Source organism: Triturus cristatus, chromosome 9 (assembly GCF_964204655.1).
Source record: "Triturus cristatus chromosome 9, aTriCri1.1, whole genome shotgun sequence".
Taxonomy (NCBI): Eukaryota; Metazoa; Chordata; class Amphibia; order Caudata; family Salamandridae; genus Triturus; species Triturus cristatus.
Window position 1 is genome coordinate 389814835 of NC_140592.1, and position 20158 is coordinate 389834992.

The following is a 20158-nucleotide window of genomic DNA, read 5'->3' on the forward strand; positions in this document are numbered from 1 at the left end:
GTTTTAATTCCACCAGTCCATGGCCTGTTGCGCAGTCCACTGCTGTGGTTTTTGCCTCCACTAATACCCACAAGGGCTCTCATTGTTGATTCACCTCAGATTATCTGGCTGCCATGTCATCCAAGAGCTGCAGGAAACAACTTCAGTTAGTCATACTCATCACAGCTCAAAAAGGCAAATGTTCTCTGGCCACCATCTTGGCTCCGTCCTATTGTCAGTTTTGCTATAATACATGTAGATTTTTAAATAGAAGAACACAGAGGCATAACATTTTCAAACTGTATTGATTTCATAAATTATTTTATTTTACAGCATTTGTCAAAAGAAACCTGACCCCACAAAATTCATTTAAGAGGAAAAAGTCACTTTGAGTTTGTGGAAAAAAAAGTACATGCTTGCACAATGTAACACAAAAATGTGCACATGGAACATAAAAGGTTATGTATACTTCATGAAATCAGTAGAGACGTCTACAACGTCTACATGAGCCCCCTCGCGGCCATCGCACGCCAACACAACCTCAACATAATCTCCTACGCCGACGACACCCAGCTGATCCTCTCCCTGACCAACGACCCCGCCACCGCCAGAGCCAACCTGCACGAAGGGATGAAGGATGTAGCCGAGTGGATGACGACCAGCCGCCTGAAACTGAACTCAGACAAGACGGAGGTCCTCATCCTGGGCTCCTCGCCCACCGCCTGGGACGACTCCTGGTGGCCCCCCGCCCTGGGCACCGCACCCAAACCGACGAACCACGCACGCAACCTGGGCTTCATCCTGGACTCCTCCCTCTCCATGACCAGACAAGTCAACGCCGTCTCCTCGTCATGCTTCAACATCCTGCGCATGCTACGGAAGATCTTCTGGTGGATCCCCACGGAGACCAGGAAGACCGTCACCCAGGCCCTCGTCACCAGCCGACTGGACTACGGCAACGCCCTCTACGCCGGAACCACCGCCAAGCTCCAGAAGAGACTCCAGCGGATCCAGAACACCTCAGCCAGACTCATCCTCGACATCCCACGAAACAGCCACATCTCCGGACACCTGAGAGACCTGCATTGGCTCCCCGTCAACAAAAGAATCACCTTCCGTCTCCTCACCCACGCACACAAAGCCCTACACGATCAAGGCCCGAGCTACCTCAACAACCGAATCAACTTCTACGCTCCCAAACGCCACCTCCGATCAGCCAGCCACGCCCTCGCCGCCGTCCCACGCATCCGTAGAGCGACAACAGGAGGAAGGTCCTTCTCCTACCTGGCCGCCAAGACCTGGAACTCCCTCCCGGCCGACCTGCGCCTGACCCAAGACCACCTCTCCTTCAGGAAGAAGCTCAAGACCTGGCTGTTCGAGCAGTAACGGCACCCCCCCCTTAGCGCCTTGAGACCCTACGGGTGAGTAGTGCGCTCTATAAATGTCTTTGATTGATTGATTGATAGAGACAGAAAATATGTGTACCTTTTTTCTGTTTTGAACAATGAAAACGCAGGACATACAAACTCCAAGAAAGTTTGGCCTACTTACTGTCTCTTCAAATTAATGAAATTGTGTTCAACTGAGGAAAATGACATATAGACAACGTTTAGGTACTGTGGAATGCCAGACAAGCTACCCTGGGAATGTTTTCTGGCTGGCAAAAGGGTGGAAGCCACTGGAAAGGGCTCTTGGGGCCTAGAAGTGGGAATAGAATGTGTCGCAGTCGATGACTAATAGCTCTTACTAGTTTAAAATTACTGAATATAGGGTGGCAACAATGAGTGTTTAAAATATTTACCAGGGATTTGTGACTCAAGATAAAAGAGAGAATCAAATCATGCAATAGAGTACATTCACTGCGGTGAATTAGAAATCCTGAACTATGTAGAGAGAAAAGTAAAGTGCTTTACTTTAGCATCTATAGTACAATAAAAAAAAATTACCAATACAACCGCACAAATATAGAACATATATCAGATGCAATTTCTAACCATGTATCCTTTATGTAAAAGCAATTTTCACCTCTAAATAAAATATCACCATACAAAAACCACAAACATTTCCCTCATATAAGGCCTGTTAGACCCATCACTGCTTCCCATGGCTCTTTGTACCGGAACACCACTCAGCCTACTTAAAGGCTCCAGTTACTCTGAATGGTTCTAATGGCTTTCTGAAAGCTTTTAAAAATTCTGGTACTTCTTTTGCCCCCCCCTCGATATCATCCACATACCTACCACCTTGTCAGAAAATAACTACTTCTCTGTGTTTCCCCAATGCTAACCCATTCCACGTCAAATCAATGACACTTGTCCAACGCAATCTTTCTTCTGTAGCCGTATTTGCTCCTTTGCCCATGAGTACTTTTGCGATAGGTTCATGTCGTACATGCCACCAGCCTATCGATGGCGCAAGCATATTTTAATACCCAACTCATTGTGTAGCACATATCCCACAACAAACAGTTCCATTTCCCACCCACATGAACCCATCCACTTTTCCAACATTTATTTGATGAGGTGGTCGACGAATATGATCTGTAAGGTGAGGTTTCAACGATGATGCCTACAGAGGTAACACTGTAGTCTATTTCCGCTGGTTGTGGCTTCTCCTTTATTTCGTGCATCTCATTTCGTCAGCCTCAAAACAATAAGATAGGACCATTACGCTCAGCTCCCTAGAAAGAGTGTTCAAGAGGCAAAGAATTTCACCTATAGGCAAAGAGATCCAGAGCTCATAGTCATACTGCCATGACCGCTTATCTTACACCTTGGAACATTTCCAATTGACACAGAGTGCCTCACTCACAAACATGTTTCTCTGAGTAGCTGTGATTTACCACTACTTACTCGTACATTTCTGGAACAAAATCACACTTACTCTTGGAAAAACTATCATGAGGGATCCTATCTGCTGTAGCATGAGGGAGTGAGGCTGTTGCGTGCAGGAACCTTTGCTTTCCTTAGCGGGGAGGAACAGGCAGATACTGATGAACCTCTGAGATCCTGAGGCCATTCACAGTTTTAGATGCATGAAGAATCAGGTCTGTGCTCCTGGAATCACTGTAAGTTCATCTCTGCTTTGGGAGACAGTGAGGGAATTTGCTGTGCGAGAGAAAAGTCAGTTGAGACTGAGCCCTGTGCTGATTCCCAGCTACCTTTCTGAAAAATCAGCGCCCTCTCAGAATAGCCCTGTGGTGAGGGAATCAAGTATGCTACAAACATGTTTAATGGAGGTAGACTGCAGCTTTGGACATGGTTTGTCCTGGAAACACAAATATTGTAACTAAAAAAAATAGAAACAGAACACAAAAAATATAGATAATCCACAATACTCTCTCTCCTAACAAATGTCAGTTTTAAGGAATAAAAATCTCTGATCAATAAACTGACAAATAAGAAGTGGGTCCAAGGAAAATATCTATTCCATCTTTGGCCCATCCTAGTGCAAACAACAAATGGAGTTCAGACTTCAACATACTGGCATCTCTTTTTTCAAAATAACCCCCACACAACTGTTTTGGAGTGCTTAAATTAGTGAATTACATAGAACTGAGTACTGAAAGAGATTAAACTCAGTCGTGTACAAACCCGTATGCTCTTTAACATGATTATATATAAGGCTGCTGATGTATCCTAGCCATGAAGAAGACCTCAGTAGTTTTTAACCAGCTCAACTGATATGCACCATAGCTATGTGCTTTGCAGCTTCCACTGGGGTGCTACATTGCACTAAGATTAGAGTCACAATACATATTTTCTACCTTCTGTCGGAAATGTGCAAACAGATGATGAGTTTTTCTGAGTTCTGCTCTTCAAACCCAGAGCAGCCCCTCAATTTGTTTTTTTAAAAGGTGTTTGGTGTTTATGCTTCACACACTTGGAAGATAACGCTGGGAGTTTAAGCATTCTGCACCTCTGGAGTCAACCGTGTCAATAGAAGCAGCAATGTCCCCTTCAAACACAACTTTCCCCAAGTTTTCACTCAGCCTTTCTCTGACTGCACCATCTCTAAGTGAGTAAACAAGGAGGGTCTTCTTTTAATGTCAACTCTGTCCTTGATGTGTCTCTTCATAAGTCAAACACTGGTGTCAACTGGAGGGGAGGTTCATCGATGTCAGAACCATGATGTTAAACCACAAAAGCCAAAGTACCACAACGAGACGGTACTACGTTTTCAAACCCTGTGACTTGCATTGGGGCCAACCAGAGCCCTAGTGGTGGAAATGTAGGACGTGCTCAGTTGGAGCACGACTGAAACCCTCGCATTATTGACACTTGGACTCCATTTGTTTCCCAGTCTTAGTTACCCCTAACAAGCAACGTACTTCTGAGTGTCCTTCAAGAAGCGTTTTACCTACATTATGCTCTCTTGCCCCCGCAGGGTTCCTCAACATTTGAGACTAGGGTCTTGTATCCTGCGCCAGAGTCGGAGGAGTTCCTGGGGGCTCCTCCGATGGACCAGCAGAAGCTTTTTGTGGGTGCAAGGGTTATCCCTTTCTTTCTCTGCAATGTCAAAGGTCTGAAATTCAGGATGCATCTGCGGCTCCACCCGCAAAGCTTGAAAGCACAGCCCAGTGTAGACATCATCAATGGGATAGAACTTAATGTACTGCGAAATCAGGTACAACCACTTGGCCAAAGACCCAGAGAATACAAAGCCCCCTCCTCCCACGTAGGGAGGATAAGAACCTTCGTAGAATGACTTTGGAATATAATATTTACTTCTGTGGTCTCGGAAGGGTGACGCTTCAGTGACAAGGTGTCCCATGTAAAGGACCTTTGCCCTGTCCTGCTCAATTGATTCCAGGTACTCCAGGATGCCGAGGGTGTTGGTAAAGACGTCATCATCTCCTTTAAAGATGAAACTGATGTTTGGGCAGTGAACGGTGACCCATTTCAAGAACAGGTTATCTTTCAGAGTCAGATTGAGAAAGGAATCCTGGAAGTCCCACTGAAGGATGTCTTGGAAAAGCTCACTCTCGAATCTGACAAGATGCTGTAGGTCAGGTCCGGATCCATCTTTCTCTGTCCCCAGGAGGAAGACGGTCCGAACTTGCAAACCTCTGTACTGCATTTCGCGGCCCCAAGTTTCTCTCAAAGCCTGTCTCTTGTCAAAGCTTTTAGGAACTGATTTGATTGCAAGCAGAAGAAAGGTCTGGTTCTCACTGCATTTATTGGCCTGGTTGATCAGCATTGGAAACTCTCTGCAGTCACTGTATGATACAAACTGCTTGTAAATCTCTGGATAAGTATGGAAATCTCTAATTTGCGAAACTGCTTCCTGATTGACACCGCAAGATGTGGAAACATTGGCCTGTCTCTCGAGATCTTGAAAGATCTCATGCTGTTTCTTGTTCCAGTAACTGTCCTTAACAGGGATTTTTTCCTTCAGCAGCAACGCCAGGTTTGGGAGCAAAGTCCAGGAAATGTTATTTCCTACAAGGTTCCCTTTCATAATACCAACTGATGACATGGTGGAAATAGGAGTTGCCGTCCACCAAGGCTTTTGGTAGGAAAACGAGGAGGCCTCCTTTGGTAGAGGGGTAGGACTTGTCCAGTTTATATAGGTTCCTATGATTAGAAGCATGATGAGGGACATAAGCACTGTTATGCACTTTGGAATCCGCATTTTCGACACAGCTTCCTCCTCTTCTTAGGAAAACCTGAAAATGGTAAGCAAAAGAACTGGTCACATTTGGAACACAGAAAGAGTAAAGGTTCATGTGCATGTACAGAAATGACATTGAGTCTGCAGGTTCTGGTGTGACTACACATGAATTTGAACTGAGCAACCATTACAAATATCTACACCCTGCATCCCTCCTCCTTTCCCTTTACCAGATTATACAATAACTACATCCTAATTGAGTTCCTTATAAATGTAATATGATGTATGTTTCCACCAGTCAAGATTGCAATAATAAGAGCTGCTGCAAAGAACTTTGGCTCCAAAATCTCTTGATATGTGGTTGATCTTTCTAGTTTACAAAAAGGACTATTGAGACTATAACACTCTCACATGCGGTTGACCTTTATTCCACCACTTTAAATATTTTGAAATCATTATATCATAAGAGATCTTTATCGTATGTGTCTAAGATGGGAAGAGCATTGTGGGAGATTGGTGAGTGTAGGAGGTCTGGAAGAGGGAATGGGCAGCTTCATGCAAATGGGACAGGAAAATACCTAGTTATAAAGTGAAACTGTCTATGATAATATCCAAAAACGAGATGTAAAATTTGTATCAGTGTCCCAGTTGTACGACATATGAGGTGACTATAAGTGCTCCAGCAGAGAGAAGCCTATTTGTGATGTTTTATTTACTAGTTGCTTGTTAGCACTCTCACTGTGGATGAAAATCTGCCACTATCGGTAGTGCACTGCCGATTTTCTCATGTCGTCCTTCCCTCTTTATGCACCTCCAGAGGGCAAGTTGCTTGTCTCTACCACAAACTAAGAACATCGAAACGTGAAGGACCTAATGTCTGAATTAATGTCTACCACGGGTAATTACCCTTAATCACATTCCAGTCCATTTTTCATCATTAGACTGTTCTTAGAGGTAACAAAGGTTGGAGTTTAACCTTGAGTAGGAGGGAGGGAGCACACTTTCTCACATTCCAGCACTGAAGTTCCCCCAATGCATCATGGTAAATGCAGTGCATGATGACACTTACTTCAGTGGTAGCCTTTAATTTTTCACCCCTGTTGGTGCAGCCTGTGCTGTGTACCTCTAGACATGTGTTTCTGGATTCATTCCTTCATTAGTAGAGAGCAACAAGTCATTTTGGGGATGCTGTAAATGCTGCTCAAAGTCTTCTCTGGTCTCTGTACCACACACTGGGCGTAGCTCGTCAGCACAGTAGCTCAAGGGAGCCTAAACTTGGACTGATATGATGGAAGGAAATTAGAGAATTTATATTTCAGGGATAACCTTGGAGCAATTATAAGAATACAGGAGAAATTAGCATTATGTAAGGGGGCATACGTAGAAATGAGCAAAGTTAAACATCTGTGGTGTTTATCAGGTGTTTATTTAGCGCGACTACTCACCCTAAGGGTCTCAAGGCACTGGGAGGTGTGGGGGTGTTCGCAGGTTCCAGTCCATCAAGGAGGGGTCTGTCGAAGAGCCAGGTTTTGAGGTTTCTTGTGAAGATTGTGAGCGATGTTATCTGTCTGAGGTGGAGTGGAAGGTCGTTCCAGGCTCTGGCCGCGCAGAAGGAGAAGGAGCGGTCTCCCGAGCTGGTCTTTGTGGTGCGGGGTACCACGGCGTAAGAGAGCTGGGCTGATCGTAGGGTCCTTTGGGGTGCGTGGAATTTGAGTCGGCTATTCAGTTATTCTGGTCCGGTGTCATGGAGGGCCTTGTGAGCGTGAGTTAGCATCTTGAAGGTGACTCTAGCTTCGATGGGGAGCCAGTGGAGTGTGCGCAGGTGCTGGGAGATGTGGCAGTGTCTTGGCAGGTTGAGGACCAGTCTTGCGGTGGCGTTTTGGATGTTCTGTAGCTTGCAGGTGAGGTTTTTGTTTATTCCGGCATAGAGTGCATTGCCGTAGTTGAGCCTGCTGGTGACCAGGGCGTGAGTGACGGTCTTTCTATGTTCGAGGGGGATCCATTTGAAGGTCTTACATAGGAGGCGGAGGGTGTGGAAGCAGGAGGATGAGACGGAGTTGATCTGGCGGTCCATTTTGAGCTCCGAGTCGAGGATGATTCTCAGGTTGCGTGCGTGGTCCATCGGGGTGGGCGGGCTTCGAAGGGCGGACGGCCACCAGGTGTCGTTCCAGGCATCTGGGTTTGGGCCCATGACCGTTTTGTTGGTGTTTAGTTGTAGGCAGCTGTTTTTCATCCATTTGGCTACGGCTTCCAAGCCTTCTCGAAAGTTGTGTCTGGCGGTGTTGGGTTCGTTGGATAGGGAGAGGATGAGTTGGGTGTCGTCTGCGTATGACACAATGTTGAGTCCGTAGGTTCTGACGAAGGGGGTGAGCGGAGCCATGTAGACGTTGAAGAGCGTAGGGTTGAGGGAGGACCCCTGGGGGACTCCGCAGGTGGTAGGTGTAGGGTCCGAGAGGAGAGGGGGGAGTCTGACCCGCTGTGTTCTGCCGGAGAGGAAGGAGCGGATCCAGTCGAGGGCCCCTGCGTAGTGGAGTCTGCGTTTTAGGGTGCGGTGAGAGACTGTGTCAAACGCCGCTGAGAGGTAGAGGAGGATGAGGGCTGCTGTTTCTCCTTTGTCCAGTATGGTACGGATGTCGTCTGTTGCGGCGAGGAGGACGGTTTCGGTACTGTGGTTTTTTCTGAAGCCGGATTGGGAGGAGTCAAGGATGTTGTGGGTGTGTGCATAAAGGGAGGGGTAGTAATTGACTCGGTACATGTGGTGGGCTACAAGGGAATGATGTTGCGAGAGGGTACTTGATAGTGGACAGAGTATTAAAAAATACTTTGCATGCAAAATGTGTGTGTGTGGTCCAAGTGCAGAAGAAAATACAACAATTATTAAATTAATAGTTGATAGGGAAAGTCAGACAGTTTCTTTAATCCCTATCACCAGGTATCCCTGACTCGGATATACAGTCCAAATATTGGGGTAGCCCACGTCTTTATACCACCGATTACAATGTCGTCAACTTCTATATTCTCCTCCCTTCCTGGGGGTTTTAAGTCAAAATTATCAACTACAGAAACATTGTGCTGCCAAAACTTCATGACCAAAATATCTATGATCAAAATATTGAGATGTTAAGTGAGCCTCTTGAGTCCCATTAAACCTATTGTGTTATGGTTGCTGCTAAAGCACCGTTATCGACCTGCTCTAAGTGATATCATGTGTTGTAGCCTAACAGGGTCAAACGACGCAAACCAAAACTACAACTATCAAACCATAGCAGGTTGTCAAACGAAAGCCCAGCATTGGAAACATGAGATCCTGTTGATATTGAGATGGGCAAACCTTGTGTTTGCTCGGCTTGTATGAAGCAGCAGAAGATTTTCGTACATAACTTTGTGACGTTTTTTAAACTTTGCACCTATCAAGCAGGTCACAAAACTTATCAGTCTAAAAAAGTGTTTTTTTTTTTAATGAATTCTATCGCTATACAGTTCTGCAAAAATAACTAAAAAACCTTTTTGGGGGGAAAGAAACCTTCTTCCTCAATTGAATTTGGGAAACTTGATAAACTTCATAAAATGCACAAAGAGGAAAGCCTGACAACTTTGCGTAAAACGGAGTACAAGTCTCAAACTTCAGCCAACCCCTAATCTTTAATCTTACTGCTTGCCCTCAATACCATGAAACCCACTAGCTCTCTTCCTATAGCTGCATAAAAAGCTAAATTGTGTACATTATTTTTTAACCAACCATTTATAATGGCAATAGATCTAGCTTTTGGATAGTGCGTATACAGAAAAACAATACACCCATGCACAAATTCACAAACATCAAACAAACAAGCAGATATGCAAAGGCATACACATTCATTACACAAAGAGCAACATGCCTAAAGGCATCCGTGCACACACAAACAACACAATGAGAGATACCAAACACGCACAGGCTGCCAGACATAACATTCAGGCACCCATACAGACAATAACACATCAAGTCACCCTTGCACTTAGACTAACAGATATACAGCTACCCATGACCACACACCAAATCACAAGAGGCCCTATCTCAAACTAACAAAATGCACATATAAGGACAAATGTGGCCTACTCGTTAAACAAAGAGTATCGACAGTTCACAAGCAGGTTTACACAGATGGCCTGATTCACAGATTGAAGGCATAGCAAGGAATATACAGACAGATGGGAGCGGGCTTTGAGTACAGTTAGTTGGCCATGAAGAATTTGGCAAGAACGGGGAGTTTTTCCCCAAATTGGAAGTTCTCCTTGCCCACCAAACTCAAGCACCCCTACCCCTGTCTCATTTAGAAGTGAGAACAGCTGAGTTTCCAATGGCTGAGCATCAGCTGACTTCTATATCAGAAACTCATCACCTGGTGGTTCCATTCTTGACCGGACCTATATCCTTCCAGTCACAGCGAATGACACCACCCACCTCTATGTATGGCGGGCGACCATTACTAATTTTTCCTGTCAAGGGTACTCACAAAAGGCATTTAAGGCATGGTGGCCCCTGGCATGGAAAACTGAAAAAATGACCTGGCACAAAGAAAAGTAACTCCATTCATAATAGGCCATGGTTATTTACAATTACTTTGCAAGCTTGTTTCTGAAAAGCAGAATGGAAAAAAAACATGGTGCCCAATTGGGCTTCCAGCTGTGCCTATAAAGTGTCCACTATACTTTCAGATGCAGTGTAGGAAAAGCAATTTCAGCCTGACGGGTAGGAATCTCTAAATACTGTGGGTTGTCCTCCAGTAGGTGGGCAGAGGACAGACTTTCAAGGAGGGCAGAGGACAGACTTTCCACCATCCGGAGGTCTGGCAGACCACAAGCTAGAGTCTAAATGAACCCTTAATCTCATCTCTTCTGCAAGAGGACTAAAGATGAAGAGCAGACAAAGGGGTGGAATGCCAACACCCATTCGTACCATGGCTCCTCCTTGGATGATGAGTAATGACTCTGTGTCTCCATGCTCATCCGGTGGTCCAAGTGTAAGAATAACTACATAGTAGAAATTATAGAAAAAATCACAGGAGGCGTGGCATGCGGCTAAGCCACCTCTTAATGAATGGGGCTGCTTTGTAGTAAAATATGCACAGAAGGCATTATTTAAATACTTGTCCTAGTGACAGCAACACAACCTCATGCACATTTTCAAGTTCTAACAAGAAGATTCAATTTAAGGAACAATCCTTGTTCTTACGAGTATGCATATAAAATGCTAAATATAGACACACACACAAACACTCTTTCTGTATGTCTCACAATGACACACAAGCTTTTAACATCAGAATCCCCCGTAATCCACTTTCTTACCCACAGAGTGATTAACACGGGATAAATTGCAAACTGTGGTGATGTCACTGGAAGAGCATGGAGCACAGTGACATCAAAAGAAAGAGTAATGTGGCTGTGATCGAAGTTTTTAGTATCTTGCAGTGTAAGAGCAGTCTTTACACAAACCTGTGCATGTACTGAGCAATACAAAGTTCTGGGGCAAATGTAAGTGTGCTCTGAAGATTACTAATTGCTGTGTTCTAAACATTACCCCCCCCCCCCCCCCCCCCGAACTATTAAGTAATCAGTGTCAAATCTGGGCATACCATGAGGATTACTATGTGATGGGTGGCAAATGTTGGCATATCCAGAGGATTACTAAGGGATTGGTGGTAAACATCTGTGGTCATTGGGGATTTAATCCTAAGTAGTTGGCAAGAATCTGTATTTTTAATACAACTACTCCAACAACTAGAAGACACACTAAGGAACAGTAGTGAACTAGTAAAGCTAAAGCTCATGTAGAGCAAATATGTCAAGAACAGTGGGATAATTAAACAAGTCTTTATCGGATAATGAACAAATCCTTATCGAATGTTACAGTCTGTATTTCTAAGGGTGACCCTTGACTCCTTCAAGTGATTGGCATAGATATTCTTTACTCTTTGAGAAATAAAAACTTGACTAGAAAATAGAACAATGGATGGCTTGATACACAGATGGATGAATACATGTTTGGTGTTAGGGAGGCTCAAGCGTCATATTCACTTAATACTTAGCCCTTTTGCAGAGGAAACAACATTTGCAATGGAAAAACTAGTGGTGGGCCGGTGCTCGTTTTATCCTTAGTCTCTTATTGGTGAAAATTTGGTAAAATCCAACACCTTCCCTGCTGTTACACAAACTGGAGAAGGAATAGTGAATAATACTATTACTAAATCCAGCGCGCCCTCTACAGCAAGTCGTTTGAAACGAGTTGCGACGTAATGGTTTGCACTGAAACAACGCGGTCGTTGTAACGACCGCGTTGTATTGGAATGTGTTAACAACGCATTTGTTGTAAAGAGTCACATTCGGCAATGGGGGTTTTGAAGGTCCAACGGAAGGGAGCACCTTATGGAGGATGACAAGACTGATCATCAGTAGCGGGTAAACGAGGGTTCTGCTAAATACCCTACTGATCAATCTTGGTAAGGCATGATTAAGCAGTCCCAGAGCAACTGTATCAGGACACAGCAGAATGTGCACTTCCTATGATGAGGAGTATGCAAAAGAGGCCAAACTCAAATTTTATGAGTCAAAAACCCCTCATGTTGAAGTGTGAGGTGAAGAAGTGTTGCCTCAGTGAAGTGTGAAGTCTCCTGATGCACACTATGCACATTCCCGCACAAGGAATTGCTTTTACACGGTCCCATTTCTGAATTGATCATTGTTATCCAGGATTACACCTGAAAACCTGATATACTATGAGAATAATCCAGAAACATGCATAACTGCAAGGCTATACACCTTCGGTGTAGATTCCTGAAATTCTTTTCTGAATGAGGCCGCTGAGGAGAAAGATGGACACATGCATGGACACATGCAAACTGGCAATAGAATGCACCTGTACAAATAAACCCGCTCAGAGGGAATGAAAGGTACAAATATTGTCAACCTAGATAGTATAAGGATATAGATGTCTCGATGACATTACTTGAATAGTATTCATTTACAAACACAAAACGTAAGTTCTGTGGAAGGATGAGGTGTGTGTCAATAATAAAGGGGGGGAGGTGTAGATTTTTGAATGTGGACTCCCTCTGCGTGAGAATGTAGTGTGGCCTGTCTAGGAATGTGTAAAGGGAGAAGGAACTGGAGCGAAGTGCTTGGGGTGGGGAGCGCGGGTGGGTGGGGTCCACCCTGAAACATGAAAGCAATAATTAGACACACAAAGATGTGTAAAGTGTATGGTTGTAAAGCGAGAGATAATACGTTCTTTGGTTCTAGAATTCGATATTATCAAACTGATGAGACCACCCAGCTTCAGTGGCAGAGCGAGAGAGACAGAACCTTTAAGGGTTTACTGGAGTCTTTCTATGCGGGTAAGTAAACTACGGCAGCACACAGAGGTCACGCGAATAGCAGCTCCCACGTCCTCAAAGAAGGGAGGGATTCAACTGACAGCACTATATTTGACATAAAAGTGGAACTTCAGTTTACATAGATACTGGTTTTACAGGCCATCGATAAAATCGTCACCGGGAAGCTATTATGTGGCTTTCAGATGTTACTGGAACCAAGGGCTGACAATGACCTATAGTTTGAGTCACCAGAGCTTTCAGGTTTCGCGGGAATCGCTTGTTCAGTGAAGAAAATATATTTAGATTTTAGTAACTGTAGTCCTGGTTGTACAATAGCTTATAAACAGAACTACAAATCCCAGCATGCAACGTAAAATGTCTCGCTTGGCTTAGCTACTCACGCATATAGCCGAGTAGTTTGAGAGCTATGGTCACGTTCAAACTCAACGTGACCACTTAGTTCCAGTAACTTTTGACAGACCGTGCTGTTTACGACGTATAAATATACAGTAGTGTGTAATCAGAAGGTGCCAGGAACACAATGCTGCTGGCACTAGGGTCGGACTGAGACAAAGTAGGTCCAGGCGAAACCGATAGCTACGAAAGTGCCACACGTTTGAAAATCGTGGCACTTTTGAACTTGTAAACAACGCAGTATAGGAGTTTTGCACGATATGAGAGACTGCATGCATGTATTTGCGCGCGCTGCAGGTCTGGTAATATCTGGATAATCACCAGTAAAAACCGGTCCAACTCTTTCAGGAATCAGACCGTAACAGGAAGCTTAAAAGCTTGGGGCATTAAAGGTGTGGGGTTTTTATGGTTTTGCATGAAAAACCAGGCAGGGTCCCGCTTCACGAATGTTCCTTGGGGGGAAGTAGTACATTTCCTTCTGTTAAATTAGCCCTAAAGTTGCCACAAGTTTCTGACATTTTAGAAATTTAAAAAAACTTTGAGTACTTCTGGGAATCTGGGACAGACTCACACGTGGAACCTTTTTTGCGTGTAAAATAATAACAGGTGAACATTTCTTTATGTTAAAAAAGTGATGCAGAAGAGCATTTGCACTTGAAAACTTCCCAAACTTTTTCTCAACATGGAAAATATGTTTAACCATAGCGGAGCCCATTCATTTACACCCATAACAATTTAGGGTGGTGGTGAGCTCCCACACTCCAATGTACATGCTTTTACATCTGCATTTTAAAGGAGTAAAGCTACTAGCATTTTCAGGGTGGGAAACAGTCACATTTGCTGGTGATCATGCACAAATATAGAAGTGTCATGGTGTCGACTCATTTTTTTCAGGTGGACCCATGAAGGACAGCCCACAAATCAAACTCATACTAGATGATTTGCTCTCCTGGAAATTCCACGGTATTGGCGGAATTTCCATGCAAGCAAATCCCATTGGAGAACCCAAAATTCCATCTCCTGAGCAAACCCAGAATGGAATTTTGTCACAGCAAATTCATTTATTTGTGCACCTCAATTTTGAACTTTGGTGGCAAGTTTCATTGTGAATTGAATATTTGGTTGCTCAAGGATGTGAAAGCCAATCGCATTGAGTTTTACATCTTGGATCAATTCATTTACTTAAACGTCTCCCATGGCAAAGGTTGAGTAGCATATCACTCATCTCAGAGATTTTTTTTTAAATAGTTACTTCTATCACAACCACTTAAAAGCCTAAATGCGGACAATACTTCCCACGCAAGATGACGCAGAAGGTCACCTATGTAGATTCTGACATGGACCAAGCTAGAATTGATCGGTACTAGGTGCCCCCAGCTATGCCTGACACCCTTGCCAATTCTGACTTTTCAGCCAATGGAACTTTGGATGATGGAGTTTGTAAGAAACTGGCTCTATATATACTGCACCAAAGTGAGGTACAGTGTGTATAGAGTCCAAGGGTCTCCAGAGGTTTGGCAGAGGTTAAAGTTAGATAGAACCTTACTCTCTAAAGTGGTAGCTTGGTCGAGCAGTAAGGCAGTATCAGAGGACAGTGTTAAGCATTTGATTTACACACTCAATCAGCAAATGAATTCACACACTCAAGAACTGAACTCTAGGCCAATAGTTGTTGTATAAAAAATATACAGTTGTTTTATTTCTAGAACCAATCAAGCCTGGTACAGGTAAGCATATAAATACTTTGCAGTAATAAATTACTTGTATGAACACAGCTCAAAATTGCAGTATAACTTGTACTGATTTTGGTTACAGTTTAAGTAAGCAGTTTGCAACACATTGCAGGTATGGTACATTCGAATGAATGGGCTTTTTAAGTAAAATGCAGTTAATTACTTTTCAGATTACTTTTAATAACACAGGACTGGATCCTAGATTCAGCTCTGGGACATTTCCTGAAAACAGGTGAGTAAATGCGTTTTAGTTAGAAGTACGATTTTTAAAAAATATTATTGCATTTCAAAAGTTGACACTTAGAAACTTTTTCACATAGAATCACCAATGTTATCCTATGGGAGGAAATTCACTTAGCAGGTAAGTTATGTTAATAATACTTTTTCTTACTCAGTGCTGAATACTTAGATTCAGCACTGGGACATTTCCAGAAAACAGTTGAAAAAATGCGTTTTGAATATTCGGCTGATTTTTAAGGAATATTTGTAATTTTCAAAAGTCGACACTTTGAAACTTTTTGGGAGAAAAAGTGTCAATGTTATTCTATGAGGAAAAAGAGGTTATTGGTTTCCAGGTAGGTAATCGGTCTCTTGAGTTAGGGTTCTGGGGTTAGACTCGGGGGTCTCCCAGGGTCAGTGATGCACTGATGTTGCACCCCCAGTGGCACTAGGGCGGCCGGCTGCAGAGTGTTGAGGCCCGATGTTATCCTATGGAGGATAGGGGGACTCCGGTTGGTGGCTGCTGGCAAGCAGGCCACGGGGTTGAGGAAGCAAAGCTCCTAGGGTTAAGCTCAGGGCAAGCTGGGGACCAAGGTAGCACCAAAGGGGCACCCTCAGCGGCACTAGGGCGGCCGGGTGCAGGGTGCAGTTTTGAGGTCGGGTGCCCTGTTGATTTCAATGGAGATTCTCCGGGACAAAGAAACACTGCAGGCTCGGGGACGAGGATCTTCCAGGAGTGACCACCACTTTGAAGGGTAAGTTGGAATCTAGAGGGTTGGTTAGGCACCGCTGGGTTGGGCACACAAGGCCGTGGTGCGTCGGGTGCAGGAGTGCCTTGGGACATCGGATTTTCCTACCCGCTCTGGTCGATGTAGGGGGGGGTCTTCTGGATTGAGGCTGCAGGCGTTGTCAGGAGACTTGAGGCAGGTCAGGGGTCGCCGGATCTCGGGTCAGGATCGCCGGGGGGGGCCTCCTAATAGTATTTGTCCACTCGAGCTCCGGCCGGATTCGGCGGGTGCAGAGTGTGCGGGATTCGCAGTTCCTGGCTGGCACCAGAAGCTGCAGTTCAAACACGTCTGGTGTTCACGGGAGAAACAGCTTGGAAAGTGAAGGCAGGCAGGTCCTCTGGGGTTTTTGAGGTTGCTGTCCGCTGGACACGCTGGGGTTTTTCAGGAGCAGGTTCGAGGGGAGACAGGCCTGTAGGGCTGGGGCCAAGTCAGTGGGCGTCGTCCTCTTGTTAGCTCTGCACAGCTTCTCCTCCTTATTCTTCTCTTCTTTTTCTTGTGGTTACTGGATCTGAGGAAGGAAGTTTAAGGGTGCCCCCTAAATACTAAATTTACAGGTAGGTAAAGGGCAGGGACCCTCCTGGGGTGGGTACACCCCCTATTCTGTCACTCTCCAGTGGGAGGGGGACAGGAGCCTGTCCATGGTTGGCTGAGTCCCCCCATCCTCAAGATGGCGGGGACTCGAGGTTGTGCTTCACCTCGCCTTCCCCACCTGAGGGGTGGAGTTGGCAGAGGTGGGCACACCTCTTTTCCTCACTTGTTTTTCCCGCCGGTTCTCCCACCCAAAGTGGGGGGTAGGACCAGAGGGGACCAGTTGCTGAAAGCAGCAAATGGTCTGGAGAGGCTCACAAAGGCGGCATGCCTTTGAAGCTTCCCCTTCATGAACCCTGCCCATCCTGGGGGAGGAGGCTTGGCACTTCGTCCCAGGATGTGCATGGTTTCAGGCCCCCGAGAGCAGTAAGCTCTCGACCCAGGGGTCCAGAAACATGTCTGGTGGTGGCAGTCTAAGCAGCCACTCAGCCAGGTCACTAGTAGTTGGTCGAATTTCAGGGGGCATCTCTAAGATGCCCTCTGTTGTGCATTTTACATTAAATCCTACACTGGCATCAGTGTGGGTTTAATGTGCTGAGTTTGATACCAAATTTCCCAGTCTTCAGTGTAGCCATTATGGTGCTGTGGAGTTCGTAATGACAAACTCCCAGCACCAGATACGCTTAATGGCAGCACTGCACTTAAAGCGCCCAGGAATGGACTTGGGCACTGTAGGGGTACAGGGCTCATGCACCTGTACCCTCACCACTGGCATAGGGCACCCAGCTAGAGGGGTGACTGATGTATGCCAGGGCAGTGGTTTGTGGGCATGGCACACAGGGATGTGTGCCATGTCGGCTCTTCACTTTGTTCTGCACCAAGACACGCAGCCTGAAAAGGCAGGGTGTGAGTGTCAGGGTACAGGACCTCTAAGGGTGGCACAACAAGTGCTGCAGCCCTTAGAATCCTTCTCTGGTCACAGTGCCCTGGGTACCTTGGTCACAGTGCCCTGGGTATCTGTGGTACCATTTACCAGGGGCTGACATGTGGCCAGAGATGCTAATTGGGTTTATTTTGGGGAAAGAACACAGGCCCTGGGACCCTGAATGGCAGGGACCAAGGGCACACCAACAAAAAGTGGGGGAGGTTACTGCAACAGAAACCCACTTACCTACAGGGTGCATAGGCAATAAACGGAGAGGAGAAACTACAAATCCCAAAATGCAAAGTGCTGTTGGCTAAAAAGTCAAAGAGTTTTGCAAAGTGGCACATGATTGTTAATTGCTGCATTTGGCAGTCGAGAAAGAACATAGGTCAGCAGGTTTGAAAGTCCACAGTACAGACATCTGTTGGTAATTTGCATATTACGTGTACCTGTCTTGGCAGGTTGACTTGATGATAAGACGAAGGCCCTTGTGGTAAGTAATATATTAAACTGTCAATAAATGTCATGAGGCCATTCAATTCTGGTTCGTGCTGTATAAAAGAAAGTGTCACATAAATAAAGTAGGCTGGCAGGGCAAGGTCCCCGTTAATAAAACTTTATAGCTAAACGCCCAATTAATAATCCACAACTTTTCATCTCAGCTGCAATTCCTGGTGAATTCCTTATATGTGTGACAACACCTCCAAAGAAGGTTCACTTCATATGTCACTGAGGCAGGATGAAAGGGTTTGCGGTACTTGAGCTTGAGGACTGCCAGACTAGGCTGGACTCACAACCCGGAGACAGTGAATACACACAGTGAAAATTACCAATTAGGTGCATTTGCCGACATGGGCTAAAACTATCAATTTGCTGAATTTGAAAATTCCTGTTTCAAAATACGAAGACTTCCATTTTTAAAATTAAGGACCCTTTGGACTATTTAATGTGAACAGATGACTGTGAAACATTTATGGGAGAGGACAAAGCCCTGTAGAAGTCTCAGGAGAAGGAACAAAACGTGTTGGCTACGTTGGTGTGAATATCTTGCATAGTTTCAATAAAGAATTTTTCAACACACAAAAAGGTTTAACAAGTTTGAATGAATTTATGAAATATGGATGCAAATTAGTACACAATTCAAAGTTGCAATTGATTAATTGTGTTCTGACTAGAAAAGTAAAACAATACATAGTGAGTGCTGATCTATTTGGTGTACATGGCCGGACTGACCATGGCGGGCACCGCCAGGGTGGGGGCTGGTTTTGGACCCCTGGGGGGCTGTTTTTTTATAGGGTCCTGTTTCGTAGCATAGCTGCAATATCCGCCCCCTGTAACAAAAGCGGCAGCGGTGAGATGGGAGTGGTGCCCCCGCCCCTCTGGGGGCCTGCCGAGCTGTTTGCCAGTGCCGGTTTTGGTTCATAGTCCGGTCGTGTAGGCAGGAGATAGACTGATTCTTTGCTTCTGTAACCAAACTCTGAGATAGGATCAAGCTGCAAACAGCCATCTGGACTCTCACTTACAATGGAAAAGTGACCTCTTCCCCTCGTCCTCCCACCCCTCAAACCAAGAGCCACCCAGCAGAGTTGCTGCTTCTGTGCTCATGTGGCTGGATCTGTCATAGGTAGGGAAAGGGAGGGGGAGTATCTGACCCTGTTACACTGTGACTGCTGGGCCTATCTGCAGCAGAATGGGCTCAAGTAAAATTGGACAGGACAGAGGAAAAGCCAAACATGAGTGGGGGAGAGGGAGTTGTTAAGGAAGAAACGGGAGGGGCAGGTGTAGAAAGGAAAAGAAGCAACAGGAAGGGGGGTAGGGGGTAGGGGAAGGAACTGGAAACACAAGCACTCACATTGAATGCTTAAACATGACTAAAAAAGTAGCTCCAAAAACAGGATCAGTGGATGAACACAAGTACTTGGTCCATGCTCCAGGAGAGGGCCAAACACAAAAGAGACATGACACATGCATGGCATAAAAAATAGAAATGAAGGGTATGAGAGTGACGCTGAAGCAACAAATGGTTAGCCTATGGGAGAGCTGTAGCCCACTAACTGTAAAGAAAATGACTCAAAGAGACAGCACATGCGCTGTCTAGCAGAGAGCTAAAACAGTACAATGAAGCCAGTTTGGTAAAATCTTTAACTGTGGACAGGTGACAAGTTGAACACTAATGAACGCACCCATCATGAAAAACATGTTAACAAAGAAATACATGGTAAATCCAACAAATAATTAACAGGAGAACCAAAGCTAGACGTTGGACCTAGCTGGCATAAAAACGAGGACAGCTGACCTCTGCAAGGATGCCCCAAAAGTTAAGAAGGGGAAAGAAGGAAAGGTACAGTCCTGACACCTCCACCACTTTAACTGTATGAGCTGAAAAATTAAAAACATGCTGGATTTTTTTCCTCACCTACTTTTTTCTTACATCTTTGTGAATCACAACAAACACGAAATTTGTAAAAAGAATTGTGCAGAAAAATATTTATAGTTTTGCGTGCCCCTAATGTAGATATTGTAACCTAGATAATTGAGGGTAGTATATTATCAGGAGGCAAGTCGTGTACTGGCCAGGAATATCCCAGTGGGTGGTAAATTTCTTACACT

General features: G+C 45.0%; 1 protein-coding gene across 3 annotated transcripts in view; it reads right to left on the bottom strand.

Annotated features, from left to right (window-relative positions):
• Positions 1–283: 283 nt before the first annotated feature.
• Positions 284–20158, bottom strand: part of LOC146798010 (N-acetyllactosaminide beta-1,3-N-acetylglucosaminyltransferase 2-like) — a 134379-nt gene continuing 114504 nt past the window's right edge. For all 3 annotated transcript variants that reach the window (XM_085625243.1, XM_085625242.1, XM_085625241.1), the window contains one exon: positions 284–5647. In XM_085625243.1, the coding sequence (XP_085481369.1) occupies positions 4372–5613 (1242 nt within the window). In that variant the 5' untranslated portion in view covers positions 5614–5647 and the 3' untranslated portion in view covers positions 284–4371. The remainder of the gene's footprint in view (positions 5648–20158) is intronic.